Genomic DNA, 22,448 nt, shown 5'->3' on the forward strand with positions numbered 1-22,448 from the left:
GTCCAAATGATTAATATCGACATCTTGTACATCTGCGCATACCATAATGTCCAAGTATCTCAATAATATAAAAAAAAGGCCCAAGAAAAAAAAAGAAATGTAAAAAGGCTTGAAAGTAACATTTGAAGACGTTGCCAACGAATTTTTTATATAGGCGACGCTATTTTCTTATCTCATTTACACCATAAACAATTTGAGATTGAGCGTATATAGACGACGTTTCACAACACGTTTGCACATGTGATATATGTGCAACTGCATACGTGTTTTATCTCATTTACACTCGATCTCAAATCATTTACAACATAAACGAGATAAGAAATGAGACACAAATTAATAAATACTCTATAATTATTTATTTCAATAAATAAAATAATTAAATTATTTATTTAAAAAAATTCATATATACACATATCCGAATTATTATATTTTATACTTTCTTTATCGAAGTTAATATATGTTAAAAAAATTGTTCACTATCTAATGAAGTTGATTAGAAAAAGCATTTAGATAATAAATGTTTTATACTTTTTTTAAGTGTTAAATATAAATATAAAAAAATTGTATTAAAAATTTAAAAATTTAAATTCTCAAATATTATAAAAAGATAGATAAATGAATTCAAAAATTTATATTGTTGATAAAAATAATCCTAGAAGATATAAATAACAGATAAAACTTAAATAATTTAAAAATATGACACAAATAAAAATATCATATTTTCTTTTAAAAGTGGTAAATAAATTTTTATGAAAATATTTAGATAACTATTTAAAAGGTACATACAAAAAAATAACTATAAGTATGTTTTATTTTTTAAAAAATTCAGTTATTTAAAAAAAAATAAAAAAACTTTGTATAAAATTATCATATTAATAATGTTTACAAAATATTATGTCAAAATCTAATTTCTAAAATTTTTTTAAGAATATGTATTAAATACTTGATTAGTTTTTATTATATTTTAAAATTTTTGAAAACCAATATGATTCTTATCTCTCAAATTTTTTTATCAAACTTTTGAGTACAGATTATTTAAATAGATATAAAAATTATTTTCTTAATAAGTAGTGTATTTAAACGCAAGTATATTAATTAAATATATGTAATAATAGTAAATATAATGTTAGTTAAGAAGAAAAATATGTGATGCTCGATATAAAAGTTACAAGTTGAAGTTTTATATATTATAAATATAAATTATATAATAAAAATATTTAAAAAATACCTCAAATGTTTTTACATAAATATTTAAATTAATTTTTAAAAAATTTTAAATTAAACAGTTTGATTCTTAATAAATTTTTATTATTTTCTTCGAAACATATTGGTTATTTATTAAAGAGGAGTAGTTTGTTGAAGTGGAAACCTCTGTTGCAAGGTTTCATGAAGGGAACTACGACGCTAATATCTTTGTAAAAGAGTAAGTGGTTGGTTTTGGTTGTATGATAAAAAATCATGTTGGAGGTCGAATCAAGGGATGTTTAGGTTCTTTGCCGATATGGTATACCAGCAATGGCAACTCTTTGTCATTTGGTGAGTAATGGTTCTAGCTTGGGAGTGCGGATTGAAAACGATTATTTGTAAGACGGACTTCAAAAACGTTTTTCTTATCACTTAGAAAATTTTTGGATTGGAGGTTATGAATAATGAGAATTTGGTAGTGCATATTCATGAGCTGTTCAATAGAAATTGGGAGGTTTATTTCAATCTAGTCTTAAGGGAGGTGAAAGTTGTCGCCAATTTATTAGCTAAAAAGGTGTTTGGAGTTCGATTAAGTACACAAAGTGGTTTAATAATGGGAGTCGCATCATAGAAGCTGTTTACAGAAATTCTATTGTAGGTTAATTTTTAGGGGTATTTTCTCTCGTTTTAAATGTTTTCTTCTACTATTTTGGTATCCGAAAAATTTTAGCATTAACAAAATAGTACCTGTCTTTTGTTATTAATAAAATGGTTCTCAAATGATTTAAAATTTAACAAGCATACCCCTTAAATTTGTCGGAGCACATCTTCCGTGAGAACGATGCTGAAGTGGGCACTGTGATTTGATGACAAGGCAACTTTATTTTGAGCTAGAATTTTTAATTAAATAGATCATAATCTTACTTGAAAAATTCCTAAATCAATTTGGATTTGCTCTAATCACATAAACCATTCATCAAGATTGCTAGTTGTCTTTGACTTCAACGACATCATTGAAAGGGGATAAAAGTATGTTCTGTCGTAAGTTTTGCTCACAATATCTGAAACACTATCCACTTCGAAAACTTGCATTGATGGGTTCTTTTTTTCTGTCACAGATTTTTCACGAGCCCTAACTATATGCATCTTTCAATTTTGCAATTTGGGAGAACTCGTGATCAAAAAGAGAAATTTAGGGTTTAGGACAAATCCAAATTAATTTAGGGATTTTTTAGGTAGGATTAGGTTTTATTTAATTAAAAATTCTAGTTCAAAACAAAGTTACATTGTCATCAAATTACGGTGGTCACCTCAACATCGTTTTTATCAGAGATGTACTCCGATGAGCTCAGAGACACGTTTATCAAATTTTAAAATCATTCAAAAATTATTTTGTCAATAATAAAAGTCAAGTACCACTTTGTCAGTGCCAGAATCTTTCGGGTATTGATTTGGTATTTATCTCTTAAAAAAATTAATAAAATAGTTTAATTTTGATATATTGTCAGTATAAAATAATTTTATACATATATTTATTTATGTAACACTACATTAATAAAAATAATTATTTTTTATATTAATAATGTGAATAATTATAAAAAAATAAATATAATTCATAATTATTAAAACCGGATCCTATACTGGTCTGGTACAAGGCTAGGCAAATTCGGAGTGAACTGGCAAAAACTAGTCAAACTTGATGAAAATCGGTCCGATCGAATTGCTCGGTCCACCAGCATTCTGTAAGTCTAATATATATGCAAATTATAATACATATAAATATAAAGATATCTTACATCAAATAGTATACTTCTATTTAATTTATTTTAATTTTAGTTATTATCAATATAAAATAATTTTACACATATATTTATTTATGTAATATTACATTAATAAAAAATAAATATAATTCATAATTATTAAAACCGGATCCTATACTGGTCTGATACAAGGCTAAGCAAATTCGGAGTGAACTGACAAAAACTAATCAAACTTGATGAAAATCGGTTCGACCAAATTGCTCGGTCCACCAGCATTTTGTAAGTCTAATATATATGTAAATTATAATACATATAAATATATAGATATCTTACATCAAATAGTATACTTCTATTTAATTTATTTTAATTTTAGTTATAAACTCACTCATTCTTAAATTGATTGTATTTTGTTTAACAATAATTATAAACTCACTTATTTTTTTTTTGTAATTATATGATATTTATTAGTATTATTTTTCAATAAATACTTATAATATATAATCGTATAATAGGTATAAATTAATTAATAAATTATTAAAATTTAAAAATAATAGTTATTTTAATATAAAAAAATAAAAATCTTTATGATTAAATAAAAATAATAAAATACTTATTATTTTTGTTCTATATTATTTTAGAATGATTTAATTATTCTTAAAATACCAGTGAAGATATGTATTTTAAATTATAATTTTAAAATTTTTATTATTTTATATTTTTTATTTACATGAGAGTGGATCAACTAGTTTGACCAGTGACCTATTAGTTGAATTAATGACCCAGCAGTTCAATCGGTTCGATTACCGGTTCAATTCTGATAATTATAATATAATTAGATAATTGTGTAAAATATTTTAAATTTTTTAACATATTAAAATTAAGAGTTTAATTTTGATGCACTCAACATTTTACACCGTGATACAATCACAATTATTTTTTAATGGTTATTTATGCGATTAATATAAAAAATAATATTTTTTATTAATATGACATTATATGATTAAATACACGTGTAAAACGATTAAATACACGTGTGCGTGTAAAACGATTTTACAAAATAATGTTTTAAAATTAAATTCTAAAATTAAACTTAAAATTTTTTTTTATGAAAATGGTAAAATGGAAGTATCCGGCGGTTACATGGCAAAGAACATCATTATTGATTACGCAAACATTTATTGCAATTCAGAACAGTTGTTGTCACTCCCCACACACACCCACCACCTTCCATCGCCTTCCGACTCTCACTTCCAAATCTCACACTCTTTTTCTTCGAACACTTTTCACATCACATTATTATTATTTCCAAATCCAACAATGGCTGCAGCATTAGAGTGCTGGTCCAGCCGCGCCACCACCACCACCGAGGACGACATGGTCGAGCAGGTCCTCATGCGCTCCCACCAAAGATCCGAAGGACTCACCGCACTCGATCCCCCCTCCTCCTCTTCTTCCTCTTCCACCACCGCCTCTTCCACCAACTCAACCAAAGACTCCAACAATTCCATCGTCCATAAGAAGCTTCAGAAGCTCTCACGAAACGTTTCTGAAGCCATTGCGTCACTTAAGAACACTCTCAACATTCAAGACTCCAATACTACAAGGGACCCACTTTCTTCTTCTTCTTCTTCCTCTTCTTCTTCTTCTTTCTCTACTACTAACACTACTACTACTACTACTAATTCTTCGAAGATCGAAGGGTCACGGAAAGTTGTGTGGGGCTGCGTTGTTCGAAACCTGACTCAGCTATACCCTGGAAGCCAGTTACCGGAGAAGCTCATGTCCAATATTCGGAAGCACTACGATTCGTTGCCACTCAGGTTTGAACTGGAATCCAATGCTGAAGTTTCGATCTTTTCACGGATTCTGAGAACCCCATTTGCTTGATCTGAATCATATCCCTCAAGTCTGCATTTTTCACAACTTGGGAACTTCAAGTGAAGTAAAACGAGAAATGGGAGTTTCTCAATATTTTTCTTCCCTGATTTTTACACTTTCTCTTTCTGGGTTTTGTTTGCTTCAATGTTATAAACTCTCTCAACTTCATTTTTTTTTTCATTTCCTTCTTCTGCAATTCGGGAACTTCAAGTGACCAAAAATGAAAGGATGGTTTTAATATTTAGTCCTTTTTTTGGTTTTTTTTTGGGGGGGGGGGGGTGGTGTTGCTCGATTCAATGTTACTATGTTAGAACCCTCAGAATTTCACTTTTTCAGAACGTGGGAACATCAAGTAACCAAAGATGAATCTTTTCCGCCTTCATTGCACTTTATCTTTTGTTGATGATTTGTTCTGTTGTTTCCACAGCTATGCACAAGCTGATTTTGATATGAAGGATGTGTTTCTTCACATCAAGCTGATGGAACAAGCATCAGCCAGTGACTACCCTGCCATCCTGATTCAAGAGGAGAGTGATGATGGTGGTGGTGGTTGTGATGTTGTTAAAGGGTCTGTCTTGAAGCTCACTTTTGCTTGCAACTCTCCGATCTCGTGGTCTGCAATGTCTAGTGCATTGGACAGTTCATCCATTTCCTGCAAGAAAGTTCAGATCTTTGAGAAGAAAGGTTTCACAATTGGGATTGTTCTCCTTGTTGTTCAGCAAGGGCAAGAGAAGCTGGTGAGGACCCGGGTCGAAAATGCTCTCAGATTTGCGATGAAGAAGTCAAAAACCAGTGCTGTGAAGCTCCCCTTTGGGCTCTGTGGATGCCAGGAAGAGATCTCAAAAGGGAGATCAGAGCGTGGAGAAATTGAAGAAGATGGTGATGGCGATGCATCATCATGCTATGTGATGAGGGAGTTTGAGAATTCAAGCCAAAAGATTCAGCTTCAGGTTCCATTGCCTAGTTCATCTTTTGTTGTGTCAGTGGATGAATGGCAGACAATAAAATCAGGCTGTAATGAGATTGAGAAATGGGTGTTGAATTCAGATAATGTTGAGTTTTTGGACCAGATTGGACCAAATTCCTATAAAGGTTTCTACAATGGGAAAAGGGTTGGCATTGAAAAACTCAAGGGGTGTGACAAAGGGAATGCTTATGAGTTTGAGCTCCGAAAAGATCTTCTTGAACTTATGACTTGTGGCCACAGAAACATTCTTCAGTTTGTTGGTATCTGTGTGGATGATAATCATGGTTTGTGTGTAGTTACCAAGTTCATGGAAGGTGGTTCTGTTCATGACTTGTTGCTGAAGAACAAGAAGATTCATGCTAAGGATATTGTGAGAATTGCAGTTGATATAGCTGAAGGAATCAAGTTCATGAATGATCATGGTGTTGCTTATAGGGACCTTAATTCACAGAGGATCCTGTTGGATAGACATGGGAATGCATGCTTGGGAGACATGGGAATAGTCACTGCTTGCAAGAGTGTTGGTGAAGCAATGGAGTATGAAACTGATGGATACCGGTGGCTAGCTCCTGAGGTTTGCTCCTATTCATTCTTTTTTTTTTTCAAAGAGTATATACCCAACTCAACAAATTTCAGATCATAAATTTTTATTACTTTGGAAGTCCCTATGCATTACTTTTGGGGACAGTTTAGTCCCTCTCTGTCACTTACAATAAAATGTTTAATATGCGTATTGGGCAAATAAATCTTTAACAAATTTTGTTATAAGGCAATTAGATCTCCCAACAAATACCATTATAAGACAAATTAGTCCTCCTTATAGAGGGGTCAATCCGTCTCGAGGAACTCTAAAGTAATAAAAATTTATTGAGGATCAAAATGTTCAATTTAAATTTTTTTTAGATACTAATTTAGGTGTTCAATGTTTTTTATATTTTAACACTCATGTCAAGTTTTGGAAGAATAATAATTGTTGCAATCATGGTCATTTGTGTTACAAGATTGTGTTCCATGGTCCTATGTAACACTGTATTGTATTTGCCATACACAGTCCGCAATTTTCTCCAATGCTTTCCATTTTAGGGGTTTAAATAACATTTTGGTCTCTATAAAACTAGTTATTTACAACTTTTGGTCCTACTGTCCAAAATTTTTCAGAAATAAGTAAAATTAGTTGCTATTATCATTTTCTGACCAAACAAGAGAATGACCAAACTCATAAATAGCTAATTTTACTAGGATAAAAGCATGTTTAAACTATTCTTTAAAGAGAAAATTAGTTAGAGAATAGGGTCTTATATTGTTACCTGTCCTTTGCCTTCTTTAAAGAATAGGGTCCCTCCTTTCTCTATAGTTTGACACATAGACACCTAATATAAATACACATGCATGCTTTTTAGGTAATATATAGTAATTGTAATGGACTAATAGGTGGGGGAATCTGCTTTTTGCTTTTAACCTTCTTCAGAAAATCTTTTGACACGTAATGAACCAATGATAGTGATCTGTTTCTGAAAATAGTGTGTGAAAAATTTGTTGCTCATTGATTTGGTCAGTAAATTCATCTATCACTTTGGCACTAATAATAATGAGTTTTTATGTATGCAACTTTTAATTGTAGATTGTCACAAATAATTATTCAGCAAATGTGACATTTTCTTAACTTTTATTTCTTATTTGTTCTAGTTTGTTTGTCTTTATATATACTAAAATATTCAATGACAAATTCAAGTCCAAGGCAGTTTAGGCTCTTTTACCTTTTTTGTCTGCTTCCTCTCTTGATGGACTTAACATTTATATATATAAACACATGAAATGACATACTAGATGTTCATCTAGAGAACAATTTAGAGCAAACTTTGACTTGCATTGTCTCAAAGCATGTTGTTTATATCCATTGTATTTGAAGCATTAAAAGGAAACTTTATGTCACTTTGTACTAGCATCATTGTTTGAGCATGCCTAATATGACTTTAATAATTTTGTTTTTTGCTTTTACTTTATCTAAGCATTCGTGTATATCATTAGACAAATCAGTGTTAGTGTGAAACTAGGATTAATACATACCATAGTGGAGTTGTCATTTCTTAAGTATTTAACATGATCTTTGTCCCAGTATTCTACTTTTTTGATTGATAAAACTACTCAGAAATAACATAAGGGAAAATAACAAGTTAAACTATTCATTCGCGGAGAAGAGGGAGGACTACATCATAATTACCCCATTTGCCCTCAACTAGATAAACTATACTCACTAAATCATATGTTTGTAACTCCGTACTGGTGATGTATTTGAATGATCAAAACTGACCATAGAATATACTGGTTGGACTTTAATAAAAAAAAAAAATAATGATGATGATAATAATAATAATAAAAATAAAATGTCACCAAATTCCTAAATTAGAAGGAAGAAAAGCTTTAGTTGGAAGTTACTAGTTGTTAATCTGAAAGTAGGGGTGTCTATGGTTCAGTTTTTTCATAAACTGAATTGCAATTGCACTAAACCATTTTAAATGGTTTAGAAACTGCACCCAATTACCTTCTTCTATAGTAAACTGGTTTATGGTGCATCAGTTTAAACCAGTTCACAGAACTAAAATTAGTTTTAATTTTAAAAACCAGTTTAAACGGTTTTATATTAAAAAAAAGTTAACATATAAGAAACCAGTTCTAACCGGTTTATATACAAATATAGGGTTAATTACACTACATTGTAAATTTATTTTCTTTTAGTCGGGTCAGGCTGTGGGAACAGTCAAGTTGGTGGGGCAGCCGGTGGGGTCGACATGCATGATCTCTTGACAGTTTTGGAAGAAAGAAGACAGTTTTGTAAAACTAGTTTTATTTGGTTTTAAACCAAACCAAAGTGCAAAAACTGGTTTTTAATAAACTGGTTTTTACAAAAAAAACTGTAGTTTCAGTTCAGTTTTTTTACTTTAAAAAACTGGTTTTTATAAAATTGTTTGGTTCAATTTCAATTCAGTTTGGTTAAACTGGTTTGGTTAATAGCTTTGGAATTTTATCAGTCCTCTTTTCTATTTTCTGAGTCTGTCTGTGTGAGTGAGAGAGCATGTAGACATTTGATTTCTTAGTACACATTATTTTGTGTGGTTAAATTTCACTAAATTCCTTTAAATTTGAAGATAAACAATATGACACATGACACCCCTCCATTGTTAAATTATACACATGATACCCCTCCTTGAGATTTCATGGCATTTGGTGTCATGTTCTTTGTAAAATGTGACACCAACTTCTCATGATATTGACATTGCTTTCTAAGAAGAGAGATCAAGGTAGGTATGACAAAGTACAAACCAAGAGGACTCTTAATTTACCCTTTTATCTATTCAAAAGACTCTTAATATGGCATGACTAATACGTACTCCCCATTCTAACCTGTTTATCTTTCTGTCTTTTTCGTGTTGGAAACAGATAATTGCCGGGGATCCTGAGAGTGTGACAGAGACATCGATGAGCAATGTTTATAGTTTCGGCATGGTAATTTGGGAGATGGTAACTGGTGAAGCAGCATATTCAGCATTCTCACCTGTTCAAGCAGCAGTTGGCATTGCTGCTTGTGGCCTTAGACCTGAAATCCCCAAAGACTGTCCACAAACACTAAAATCAATCATGACAAAGTGCTGGAACAATATCCCTTCGAAACGCCCTCAATTCTCCGAGATCTTAACATTGTTGCTGCGTCCAAATAACATCAATAGGTAAACAACAAAAAGTCGATCGGTTACATGAATCAAACAATGTCATTGCGCCTTTTCACTGAATCAATGGGTAAAAAGGAAAAAGGTCCATATTTACGATAGGCCTTTTGTGGAACCTAAACTGTTGATATAGCACTTGATAACAAGTTTGCTTATATAGAAGTAATGAAGATGTAAATTTTGTAGGTTCTTTTGCAATCTTGTATTGTAGCACCTTCACAGCATCATCAAGAAAACCCTGATGTGGGGTGTGGCTGTTTCCTTCTTATAAATGTCTTTGTTGAATTGACATTATCAATATACACTATTTTCACCTTTTTGTATTTTGAAATCTCAATGATGGAAAATGTTACAGTACAATTTACGTTGGTGTGTTATGATGATTCCCTATGATCGCATTATCCTTTGGAAAAACTAGGGTAATTATTTGTACAAAGGAAGAGTAAATTCGATATTGCAAACCATTTCTCTGCAAAACATTTTCCTTCTATTTTTTAATTGTTGGGGTTAATAGTTAAAATAGTATTTGAAAGATGATGCATATGTCAATTTGGAGTTCCAAAAGCTATATAACTCAAATTGGTATCAAAAGAATTGAATCAAATATTAAAGGGTCGTTTGGAAAGTTTTAAAAGTAATTTTTTGAGTTTCTGATTTATGAAAAATAGTAATATTAATATTACAATTTCTAAAACTAAATTGTAGCTTTTTAAAAAGTTATTTAGGAGCTTATAGAAAAGTTAAAAAAAAAATTTCTCTCATAATATTACTATTTTTTATCACATTTTTATAAAATAAGTATTTTTATAACTAAAAATTCAAACACAAAATAACTTATTTTAATATAACCATTTATTGTTTAAGCTATTTTTTAAAAAAAAATTTAATTAAACTATTTATCCAAACTGGACTTAAGTGTTGTTACCTACCTAACTCATGGAATGATGAATTTGACTCATGACTGGATTCTTCATATATCAATTTGAGACATAATCTTTTGAGGATCGGCTTTACAAACACATAATTTTTTCGGGATTATTTGAAAGTAAAATGATCATATTGCCTTTATCAATTATCGTTACAAATTTATCCTTCTTTAGCTTATGTAAATCACTACAAGATCTAGGTATTTAAATTTTGTATGTAATATCTTGTGATCACAATGATTTAGTAGTTTGAATTGTTAATGAATTACACTATTATAGGCTACAAGTTATTAGCCTCCCTACAAAAAATTAAAAATCCACGGCTATACGATTTAAGATGAAAATATCTGCATAACTAAAACCAAAGTTTCCACCGATTTAATAGGAAGCGCATCTAACTAACTAACATGAAAAAATTGGAATTTAAATAAGAACCTATCTAATAGCGAAAGCACAAAAAATAATTTTTTTCATAATCTGTACAATTAAATAAGCAACACCCAAGATATTTCAAGCAGTAAATATAGTGACAGAAATTAAATAATTAAACATCAAAATTTTTATCATGAAAAAATCTCTAAAAAAGGGACGAAAAATTCACGAGATCTAGTCCAATAAATTCTTCTACTATCAAAATAATTGGTATACATTATACAATCAGTCTTTTTAATAGTACTATGGCATCTTAATAATCAACAAAATATATGATAGAATCAACATAAACCATCCACAAAAATGGATATCTCACATTAGATAAAAGAGAATGTAATACAACTAGCAAGTTATATCCTAATGTTCATCTCTACACCAAAAACAACATACTAAAATTTCATAAGAATTGGAGCAAGTTTAACAATTTAATATGTGCAATATTGGACTGCCCTTTTCCCTTTTCTTTCTTCTCTTCTCAATGCCGAAACCCTCTCTCCCTTTCGGTTTCATTTTCTTTCTTTCAAAAAAAATGAAAGAGCCTCTCTTTCTTCACGTCGCTTATAGCCACTTCTTCCTCTTTTTATTTTATTTTTATTTTACTTAAATGTATGGGTGCCACTAGAGTTGGGGACCTACCAACAAATCTCTCTCTAATCGATTCAAGTGGGAATAGGCTACTCTACCAAGTAGGGGTGTAAGTTACCGAACCAAACCGAAATTTACTGCAAAATCGAACCGAAATTTACAACAACCGAATAAAAACCGAAAAAAATTGGTTTTTTTTTGTTTTTTCCGAAGTAAACCGATCGGTTCGGTTCGGTTTTCGGTTGGCTCAGCAGAAACCGAACCGAACCACAGAAATGGTTTAGTAATACATTAAAATGAAAATTTTAGACTTAACAAATGTGTTTGTTTTATGTTTAGTTGTTGGAATGAGTTGAAATTGTATTAAATTTGAATGTAATATAATATTATTTCAGTTTATTGATTGTTTTGAACATCATTTTACTAAGATTAATTTTCTATTAATTAGAATTTAAAAATCGAAAAAACTGACCGAATCAAACCGCTTTTGGTTCGGTTCGGTTGTTGCGCAAACAGCAAACCGATTGGTTGGTATTATGTAAAAACCGAATAAATCGGTTCGGTTGGTTTTTGGTCTAAAACCGAACCAAACCGAACCGATAACACCCCTACTACCAAGTCTGCCTTCTCTTTGCAAGAATCAAACTTCATTACAGGTAAACTCTTAGTCATCATATCTGAATTATTATCATCAATATGGATCTTCTCAAGTACATATGACTTCATCTCAAGCGCTTGACGTATCAAATGATATCTCACCTCTATGAGTTTCGATCTAGAATGAAACGACGGATTCTTGTTGAGATGGATAGCACTTTGACTGTCACAAAATAACACAAATAATGTATTCTGCCTCTGTAGTAGACAAAGCAACACATTTCTGAAGTCGGAGATTGCCACAACATATCTCTCCCTACAAAACTCATCATATAACTAGAAGTAGACTTTCTTGAATCAAGATCTCCAGCTATATCCGCATCTGTATAACCATTCAACACAGGTTGGCCACTCCCAAATTATAAACAAACTCTAGAAGTACCATTAATGTATTTGAGAATTTACTTCACTGCTTACCAGAATTTCTTGCCAGGATTAGAGAAAAAATTGACTAACAACTCCAACAGCATGAGCAATATCCGGTCTGGTACAAATTATAGCATACATCCAACTGCCAACTGCAGATGCATATGAAATCTTCTTCATTTCTGCTTTCTCTTTCTCACTTGTAGAACATTACCGCGAACTCAGCTTGAAATGACTAGCAAGTGGAGTACTAACAGGTTTGGAATTACTCATACTAAACCTCTCTAAAACCTTCTCAATATACTTTTGCTGTGACAATTATAGTTTTTCATTCTTCCTATCACGAGTGATACTCATGCTAAAGATTTTCTTTGTAGGACCCAAATAATTCATAGCAAAGGATCTGTTAGAGTCTTTCTTAAGACTTTCAATCTTCTTAGTGTTATGACCAACAATCAACATGTCATCAACATAAAGCAAGAGAATTATAAAATCACCATAAGAGAATTTCTTAACATATACATAATGATTAAAAGAACCTTCCATGAAGGAATTAAACTTTGTGTACCACTGCCTTGGCGCTTGCTTCAACACATATAAGCTCTTCTTCAACTTGTATACAAGATGCTTCTTTTCTTTAACTTTGAAATTCTCTATTTTCTCCATATAAATTTCTTTATCTATGTCACCGTGAAGGAATGCAGTCTTTACATCAAGCTATTCAACCTCTAAATTCAAACTAGCCGCCAATCTAAGCACAACTTGAATAGAGGATATCTTCACAACCGAAGAGAAAATCTTATCAAAATTAATACGTTTCTTTTTCTCAAAACCTTTCATAACCAACTGAGCTTTGTATCTTGGTCATGAGACATTTTCATCCGCTTTCAATTTGAACACCCATTTATTATTGAATTCTCTCTTACTACTCGACAACTTCACCAATCAAACGTATGATTCTCATGCAAGGATTTTATTTCTTCTTGCATAGCCTTCAACCAATCTTCTTTATACTCATCAGACATAGCTTTCTGGTAGTTCTCTGGCTTCCCAATCTCAGTGTTTATCACATACTCATGTGGAGAGTATTTCTGAGAAGGATGACACTCTCTAGTAGATCTTCTCAATTCAGGCTCATCTGGTGATTCAGGTGAAACTTCAACATCTGGTGGAACTTCTGCATCAGGTGTAACACCCTAATTAGCCTAAGCTTTACCTCACGTCGTAAAGTAAAGGTTAATCAAAGGTTACGACAGTTCTAAGCTCATACATATAATATATAGAAAGAAATAATATATTCTAGAAGTCCGATGAAGGATATAGCTCAAAAACAGGATTTGAAAAGCGCAAAACGTACTCACGAAGCAACTACCTTAAAGCACAAGATATAGACATAATATGCCAAAAGATAAGAGTATACTAGCATAGGAATCTAGCCACGGCTCGCGGAGTTTAAGCCAGCTAGTTATATACAGACATACAAAAATCTAGAGTTAAAAACAGCTTATACAAGTTTTTCTCTCTCAATACAAGCCTCTAGGAAAAAACAAAATACAAAAGTGAGAGAGATATATATAAACAGAATAATCAAAAGGGACTCCAAAAGGTATCATGATCCTCCGCTTCTGTCACCATCCAAGCAACTCATCGAGGTGGGTTGCGACCTGCATCTGAAAAACACAACAGAAATATGGTATGAGAACCGGAGGTTCTCAGTATGGTAACAGTGCCCAGTGATGTAAGATATAAGACCCCGGGACGCTAAAGGCAATCCTAGAACTTCATATCCATCACAAGATTCATCTTAAAGCATTTCTAAAACAGTAAAACATCATTTAAAACCTTAACATAATAAAAGGGGTAATCTAATTTAAAGGATTCTCTAACCAACAACTTTCCGCTGTCCCACAGCCTTCACCAACCTATCCTCTGTGCGATCCCATCGCCACCGCCTTCCTAGCCCCCTCAATCCTAGTAGAAAGCGCAATTAATATCAATGCAAGTAAAACACAAGTATAGGCATATATAGCAAATAATTCAAGTAGGCAATTAGACATGTTATACAAATAGGCAAGCAATTACAAGTCGGCAAAGCATACAAGCAAATAAAAGATGCACATGATGAATGCCTGTCCTACTGGCTGTGATATCATATTGTCGGTTCAACTGCCAACCCGACACATCTCCATGGATCTCGCCCTTCGAAATCATCATTGGGAACCCCCGAGATATGGTTCTCGGAACACCGTCCAGGATTTTGTGCCTGCACACTCTATTGATCCAAAGGGATGCGAGTGGGATACTCTTGCCACAGACCTCACATCTCAACGTAAGCGAGAATAACCACCGTCCTTACGCTGCTGCCGCTACCTTGACAGGTGGGATTAACCACCGTCCCTGCCGGGCGCATAGCATCTAATCAATCTCAATATAAAACAGTAGTTCAGTGGTTTTTAGAAAACATTTTTAGCATATCATGGATCCATCATTTTATTTCGAGTCCTCGACTCATCTCAACCACTGTCAACTCAACATTTTCATTCCGAGTCCTCGACTCATCTCAACTACTGTCAATTCAACATTTTCATCCTGAACTCATCAGTTCATCAGTTCTCAATTCATATACCGATCTACCTTCACACGCCACCAAACCCATCCTCAGTACACCAGAAACCTAAGCCTCTGTTCTCTAACTTTTCAAAATGATATCAACTAGATCTCTTAGGTTCATTCCCATATTTTAATACCCAAAATTAAGCCCAAGAGTCTTAGAATGGTGTTATAGAAGTATACAATCTTGTTGGGAAGGTGAAATAGTTGAAAACAAAGTTTAAGTTTGAAAAACAGGACGTGTGCGTATGCACAGGGGTGTGCGTGCGCACGCCCAGGAGAAGTTTTAAAAAGTGTGCGTACGCATAGAGGTGTGCATATGCACAAGTACAAAATTCTTCAATTCTGTTCGCTCGCACAAAGTGTGCTAGCGCTCTCAACAGACTGTCCTTCCCAACGTGTACGTGCGCACAGGTTGTAAAACTCCATTGGTACAGGCTGTGCTAGCGTTGCCAACAGCAAGCCTCCCCCTGTGTGTGCATATGCACAAGGTTGTGCATGCGCACAGGTTTGAAAAATCACATGGGTGTGCGTGCGCACATACCAGAAATTATAAAATTCTATAACTTTGCAGAATTTTAGATTTTGACACCAAACTTCCCATAATCATATCTTCCTCTACTAAAATCGGATTTCTACAAAACTTAAACCATTTTAAAGCTTGTTCAATCATCTATCATTTGATATAAAAAGCATTGAATTTCAAGTAAGGTAGATTAAGATATGATTCATGGAAGTTCACCAAATTTTCAATCTTACCAAAATTTCACAAAAACTCAATTTTCCACAATACTCAACCAAATCAAACCAAAACCCTTCCAAATCCCAATTTACATTATAATTCCCCCCTTTAGGTCACATTTCACCATTCTTACCAAATTTTCCTTCACATTGCATTATTCTTAACCTCAACATCAAATGTATAACACTATAATCAATCTTCATTCAAATTTTCCATTCACATTACCATTTCATCAACCTTAAATCACATATATCATACCAAACCACTTTTCAATCTACACAACCATTCATTATCATCATATCATTATCAATCATCATAATTAAACTCAAAAATCATCAACCCATCATAAATCATCATACATCATCATTCAACAACTCAACAACCATTTTAATTCAAACCTATCCTATAGGTCACTAGCCTAAGTGTCCAGAAATATTATATACTACATAAAGAAAACCAAAACCATACCTTGGCTGATTCCCAATATGCTAAAAACCCAAAATTGAGTGCAAGCTAAGCTTTCAACCACAAGCATGCCACCAATATAATTCCACAAGCACCAACAAGCTCCAATAATTGCCAATAATCACAACCTCAAGCTATAATACACATAAATCATAACTAAACAACATAGGGCTCAACAAAATCATAATTTCACAAGGGTTCAAGAATAACTCACCTTACTCAATAGTTTTGGAAGCCAAATCCAACGTCAATCAAGGGCTAGAGCGCACCTAAACACTCAAAATAACAAAAATTCATTCAATACAAACCCCTAAGAACTCGAAATTTTGGAAGGAAAAACTGAGAGGGATTCGTGACTTCCATACCAGTTTTTTGAGTGAGTTTTGTAGAGCTCTTCACAAGGAACACGTGGCCGTAAAAGGTGCGGTGATCGGAGCTCCGTAGCTCAAGATATGAGCTTGAGAAGATGATGATGAATAGTGTTTTCTCTTCTCTTCTCCCTCTTCTCTTTCAGCTGGTGTGTGTGTGTTTTAAGAGTGTTAATGGCTGAAAGGGTTCACTTAATGGCTTATATATGTTGGGCTTGGGCCCAACTTAGACTCAGTCCAATCGGTTAGCGTTTTTAGCCCGTTTGGCCCAACTTTGGGCAAAACCTTTAAAATTAACACCCGATTTTCGATTCCAAATATTTTCCTAAGGTTTTTTGACTGTTTTCACTTTTTCTCATGCAGTACCAGGCAGACTTGAACCGGTTCGACCGGTTTGGCTACCAGTTTGCGATTTTTCGCAGAAAACACATTTTCTAACTCAGAAAAACCTATTGAGTCCAAAAATCAAATTTAAATCTTCCAATTCTCATTCTAAATTGTCGGATCCTATTTTGGGCAATTAATAATCTAATTAGGCGGTTAATTAGTTGCGGTTCTTACATCAGGCACCTCAGGTTGAGGTGTAGGTTCATCATACAAATCATCACCATCATTATCAATTTGTACATCTCTCTCATCAACAGCAGGTCTAGTGGAAGGACCAGGTTCATCATCAGTAGAACGTCTAACAGTTATTATTGGTTTATCTGTCTTCTCAAGATCTTTAATAGTTTGGTCTTCAAGAAAAAATCCCATAATTGTGAAACTAGTATTTGAAAGATTATGCCTATGTCAATTTGGAGTCCAAAGGTTATACAACTCAAATTGGTATCTAAAAGAATTGAATAAAATATTAAGTGTTATTACCTAACTCATGGAATGATGAATTTGACTCATGACTGTATTTTTCATATATCAACGAGACATATGATCTTTTGAGAATCAGCTTTACAAACACACTTTTTTCGGGATTATTTGAAAGTAAAATTATAACTCCGTTTATGTTATGCTTGCGGTACATAGCCAGTTCCAAACTCGGATAAAGGAGGAGGGTTGTGTTAGGTCTTCGATAACCAACATAAAAATATAGTCAAATCTCCATGACATGAATCAAAGACATTATTACACTAAAGCTAGGTCGTTGCCCAGAAGCAACGTGCTATATGGCTCGAGTACGGTGTGAAATGAGCAAGAGCCACTGCATCGGTGCCCGGATGTAGTGTTAAATGAGTAAGGGTTCTCGCATTTTCATGAACAGACAATGGTAAATAATCTAGTTCACAAAGTAAAAGGTAAAGGTCGGAGCGACAGAAGGTTGAGATTTGGGACATGGAACATAGGCACTCTAACAGAAAAGTCCATGGAGGTGGTGGATACCATGACAAGGAGGAAGATTAATATTATGTGCCTACAAGAAACAAAATGGGTTGGTGCGAAGGCTAGGGAGTTGGATACTTCTGGTTTCAAACTTTGGTATACATGAAAGGTGAAGAATAGGAATGGGGTTGGAATTATTGTGGATAAGCAGTGGAAGAAGGACGTAGTGGATGTCAAGAGGGTGGAAGATCAGATCATCTCTATCAAACTTGTAGTAGAGGGAGGTGATTTCCATGTGATTAGCGCCTATGCACCGCAAGTGGTTCGGACGAACAACACAAGATAAGGTTTTGGAAGGAACTAGAGATTTTGGTTCAAGACATACCTTCGGGAGATAAGATTTTCTTAAGAGGAGATTTAAATGGCCATGTTGGAAAAGAAGTGACTGGGTATGGGAGTATTCACGAAGGCCATGGTTTCGGGGAGATCAATGCCAAGGGTAAAACTATTTTGGACTTTTCCTCAACCTTTGATCTTCACATCACAAATACATGTTTTAAAAAGAGAGACGAACATCTTATAACCTATAAGAGTGGCATGACAAGCTCTCAAATTGACTTCTTCTTGTTGAGGAGTGTCGACCAAAAATTTTGCATTAATTGTAAAATTATCCCGGGAGAGAGTTTGACAACACAACATAGGGTGCTCGTCATGGATTTTAGCATTGAGCAAAAGTTGAGGAAAAGACATCATATGAAGAACCCAAGGACGAGGTGGTGGCGGATGAAAGGTGAGGAACAAAGAAGCTTCCTAAGACGGGTAGGAGAAGAGGCAAAGTGGGATGGGAATAGAAGCGCGGAAGAGATGTGGAGGGAGATGGTAGAAGTTATTAGAAGAACAGCAAAAAAAGCTTTGGTGAATCTAAAGGAATAGGACCAAGAGACAAGGAGTCCTGGTGGTAGAAGGCGAGTGTACAAGAAAAGATAAAGATAAAAAAAGAGTACTTTAAAGAGTGGTCTTTATGCCGCAACGCAGATAACTGGGAAAAGTATAAGGCGGCTAAGAAAGAGACAAAAGTGGCTGTAAGTGAAGCAAGAACAAGAGCATACAAGGGTCTCTACCAGTCTTTGGGCACGAAAGAAGGAGAAAAAGGTATATATAGAATCACAAAGAGCCGTGAAAGAAGAACGAGAGATTTGGATCATGTTAAGGGTATAAAGGATAAGGATGGAGAGGTGTTGGCTCAAGAGGAGAAGATTAATGAAAGGTGGAAGAGCTACTACTACGAGTTATTTAATGAGGGACAGAAAACTCTTCCGAGCCTTGGTCGGTTATGCATAAGGGAAGAAGATCAAAACTTTGACTACTATCGAAGGATTCGAGACTTCGAGGTAAAAGAGGCTCTAAAGCAGATGAAAAATGGCAGGGTAGTAGGACCTGATAATATCCCGATTGAGGTTTGGAAGTGCCTTGGAGAAAAAGACATCAACTAGTTAACCAAGCTTTTTAATGAGATTTTAAGGTCAAAGAAGATGTTTGATGAGTGGAGAAAGAGCACCTTGGTACCTATCTACAAGAATAAGGGGGATATACAAAGTTGTGAAAACTATAGAGGGATCAAGCTCATGAGTCATACCATGAAGTTCTGGGAAAGGGTGATAGAACGGGGGTTGAGAAAAGAGACACAAGTAACAGAGAACTAATTTGGATTTATGCTAGGCAGATCTACCACTGAAGCGATATACCTATTAAGAAGGATGATGGAGAGGTATCGTAGTAATAAAAGGGATCTACATATGGTGTTTATTGATTTGGAAAAAGCGTATGATAGGGTGCCAAAGGAGGTCTTATGGAAGGTTTTAGAAAAGAGAAGAGTAAGGATCATATATATTCCTGTAATTAAAGACATGTATGATGTGGGCCACAACTAGTGTGAAGACTCAAGGTGGTGTGACAGAGGAATTTTCCATTGGTATAGGATTACACCAGGGATCATCCTTAAGTCCATACCTTTTCACATTAGTCTTGGAATTACTCACAGAGCACATCCAAGAGCTTGTGCCATGGTGTATGCTTTTTATCGATGATATCGTCCTAATGGGAGAGTCAAGAGAAGACCTAAATAAGAAGTTGAACTTATAGAGAGAAGTTCTAGAAGTGTATGGTCTGTGCATAAGCCGTAGCAAGACGAAATATATGGAATGTAAGTTCAGTCTGAGAAGGAAAAACCTTAATATAGAGGTGAAGATTAGAGAAAACATCCTACGAAAAGTTAAAAGTTTTAAGTATCTTGGGTGCATCATACAGGATAATGGAGAGATTGAACAGGATGTAAATCATAGGATCCAAGCTGGTTGGTCAAAATGGCAGAGTGCATCTGATTTTATATGCGACAAGAAAGTGCCTTTAAAACTTAAAGGTAAATTCTATCGCACCGTTATAAGACCGGCTATGCTTTATGGTACGGAGTGTTGGGCGGCCAAAGGAGAGCACGAACATAAGCTGAGTGTGGCAGAGATGAAGATGTTGAGATGGATGAGTGGTCGTACGCGATTGGATAAAATAAGGAACGAAGATATAAGGGAGAGAGTTGGAGTAGCACAAATTATGGAAAAGATGGTTGAATCGCGTCTCAGGTGGTTTGGACATGTGAGAAGAAGACCGATAGAACAACCAGTCAGGAGGGTGGATGAGATGGAAGATGAACAAGGGGCGAAAGGCAGAGAAAGACCTAAGAAGACCATCCATGAGGTGGTCAAACGAGATCGTCTCTCTGTGGACATGATACATGACAGAGCACAATGGCGTCATTTGATTTATGTAGCCGACCTCACCTAATGGGACAAGGCTTTGTTGTTGTTGTTGTTGTTGTTGTTGTTGTTGTTGTTGTATTTGAAAGTAAAATTATCATATTGCCTTAATCAATTATCGTTACAAATTTATCCTTCTTTAGTTTATGTAAATCACTACAAGATGTACGATATTTAAATTTTGTATGAAATACCTTGTAACCTACAATGATTTAGTAGTTTGAATTGTTAATGAATTACACCATTATAGGCTACAAGTTATTAGCCTCCCTACAAAAAATAAAAAATCCACGGCTATATGATTTAAGATGAAAATATCTGCATAACTAAAACCCTGAAGTTTCCAACGATTTAATAGGAACCGCATCTAACTAACAAACATAAGGTTGGGAAAACTAAGATTTAGAGAAGAATCTATCTAATAGTGGAAACACTAAAAATAATTTTTTCACAACATATGCGACTAAATAGGCAACACAAAAAATATTCCAAACAGCAAATATAATTAATGGCAGAAATTAAATAATCAAATATTGAAATTTTATCATGGAAAAATCCCCACAAGAGGGAAAAATTTCTCCCTCGTCGACTCAAGTGAGAATAGGCTGCTCTACCAAGCCCGCCTTTTCTTTGCAAGAATCAAACTTCATTGCAAGTAAACTCGTAGTCATTATATCTGAACTATTATCATCGATATGGATCTTCTCAAGTGCATATGGCTTCATCTCAAGAGATTGACGTATCCAATGATATTTCACCTCTATGTATTTCGATCTAGAATGAAACGTCGAATTCTCGCTGAGATGGATAGCACTTTAACTGTCACAAAATAACACAAACTTCTCTTAATTGATGCCTAACTCTTGAAGAAATTTTTTCATCCACAAGAGTTTCTTAGAAGCTTCAACAACAACAATGTATTCTGCCTACGTAGTAGACAAAGTAATGCATTTCTGAAGTCAGGATTGCCACGATATAGCTCTCCCTGCAAAAGTCATCATATAACTAGAAGTAGACTTTCTTGAATCAAGATCCCCATCCATATCTGTATCTGTGTAACCATCCAACACAAGTTGACCACTCCCAAAGCATAAACAAACTCTGAAAGTATCATTAAGGTATATGAGAATCCAATTCACTATTTGCCAGAGTTCCTTGCCAGGATTAGAGAGAAACTGACTAACAACTCCAACGGCATGAGCAATATCTGGCTTTGTGCAAACCATAACATACATCAAACTACCAACTGCAGATGCATATGGAATCTTCTTCATTTCTATTTTCTCTTTCTCACTTGTAAGACATTGCCGCAAAGCTTGAAATGACTAGGAAGTAGAGTACTAACAGGTTTGGAATTACTCATGCTAAATCTCTCTAAAATCTTCTCAATATACTTCTGTTGCGACAACCACAGTTTTTCATTCTTCCTATCACGAGTGATACTCATGCTAAGGATTTTATTTGTAAGACCCAAATCCTTTAGAGCAAAGGATCTGTTAGAATCTTTCTTAAAACTTTCAATCTTCTTAGTGTTATGACCAACAATCAACATGTCATTAACATAAAGCAAAAGAATTATAAAATCACCATCAGATAATTTCTTAACATATACATAATGATCAGAAGAAGTTTTACTATATCCATGACTTTCCATA

At 34.0% G+C, this 22,448-nt stretch overlaps 1 protein-coding gene across 1 annotated transcript; it reads left to right on the forward strand.

Moving 5' to 3' along the window:
* The first annotated feature begins 4,096 nt into the window (after nt 1-4,096).
* LOC112764820 (uncharacterized) lies at nt 4,097-9,875 on the forward strand. The gene is made up of 3 exons (XM_025810617.3): nt 4,097-4,765; nt 5,251-6,364; nt 9,229-9,875. Exons 1-3 carry the CDS (start codon nt 4,263-4,265, stop codon nt 9,517-9,519), a joined length of 1,908 nt encoding a protein of 635 aa, XP_025666402.1. The 5' UTR covers nt 4,097-4,262; the 3' UTR covers nt 9,520-9,875.
* The last annotated feature ends 12,573 nt before the right edge of the window (nt 9,876-22,448 follow it).

This window comes from Arachis hypogaea, chromosome 17 (assembly GCF_003086295.3).
Source record: "Arachis hypogaea cultivar Tifrunner chromosome 17, arahy.Tifrunner.gnm2.J5K5, whole genome shotgun sequence".
NCBI lineage: Eukaryota > Viridiplantae > Streptophyta > Magnoliopsida > Fabales > Fabaceae > Arachis > Arachis hypogaea.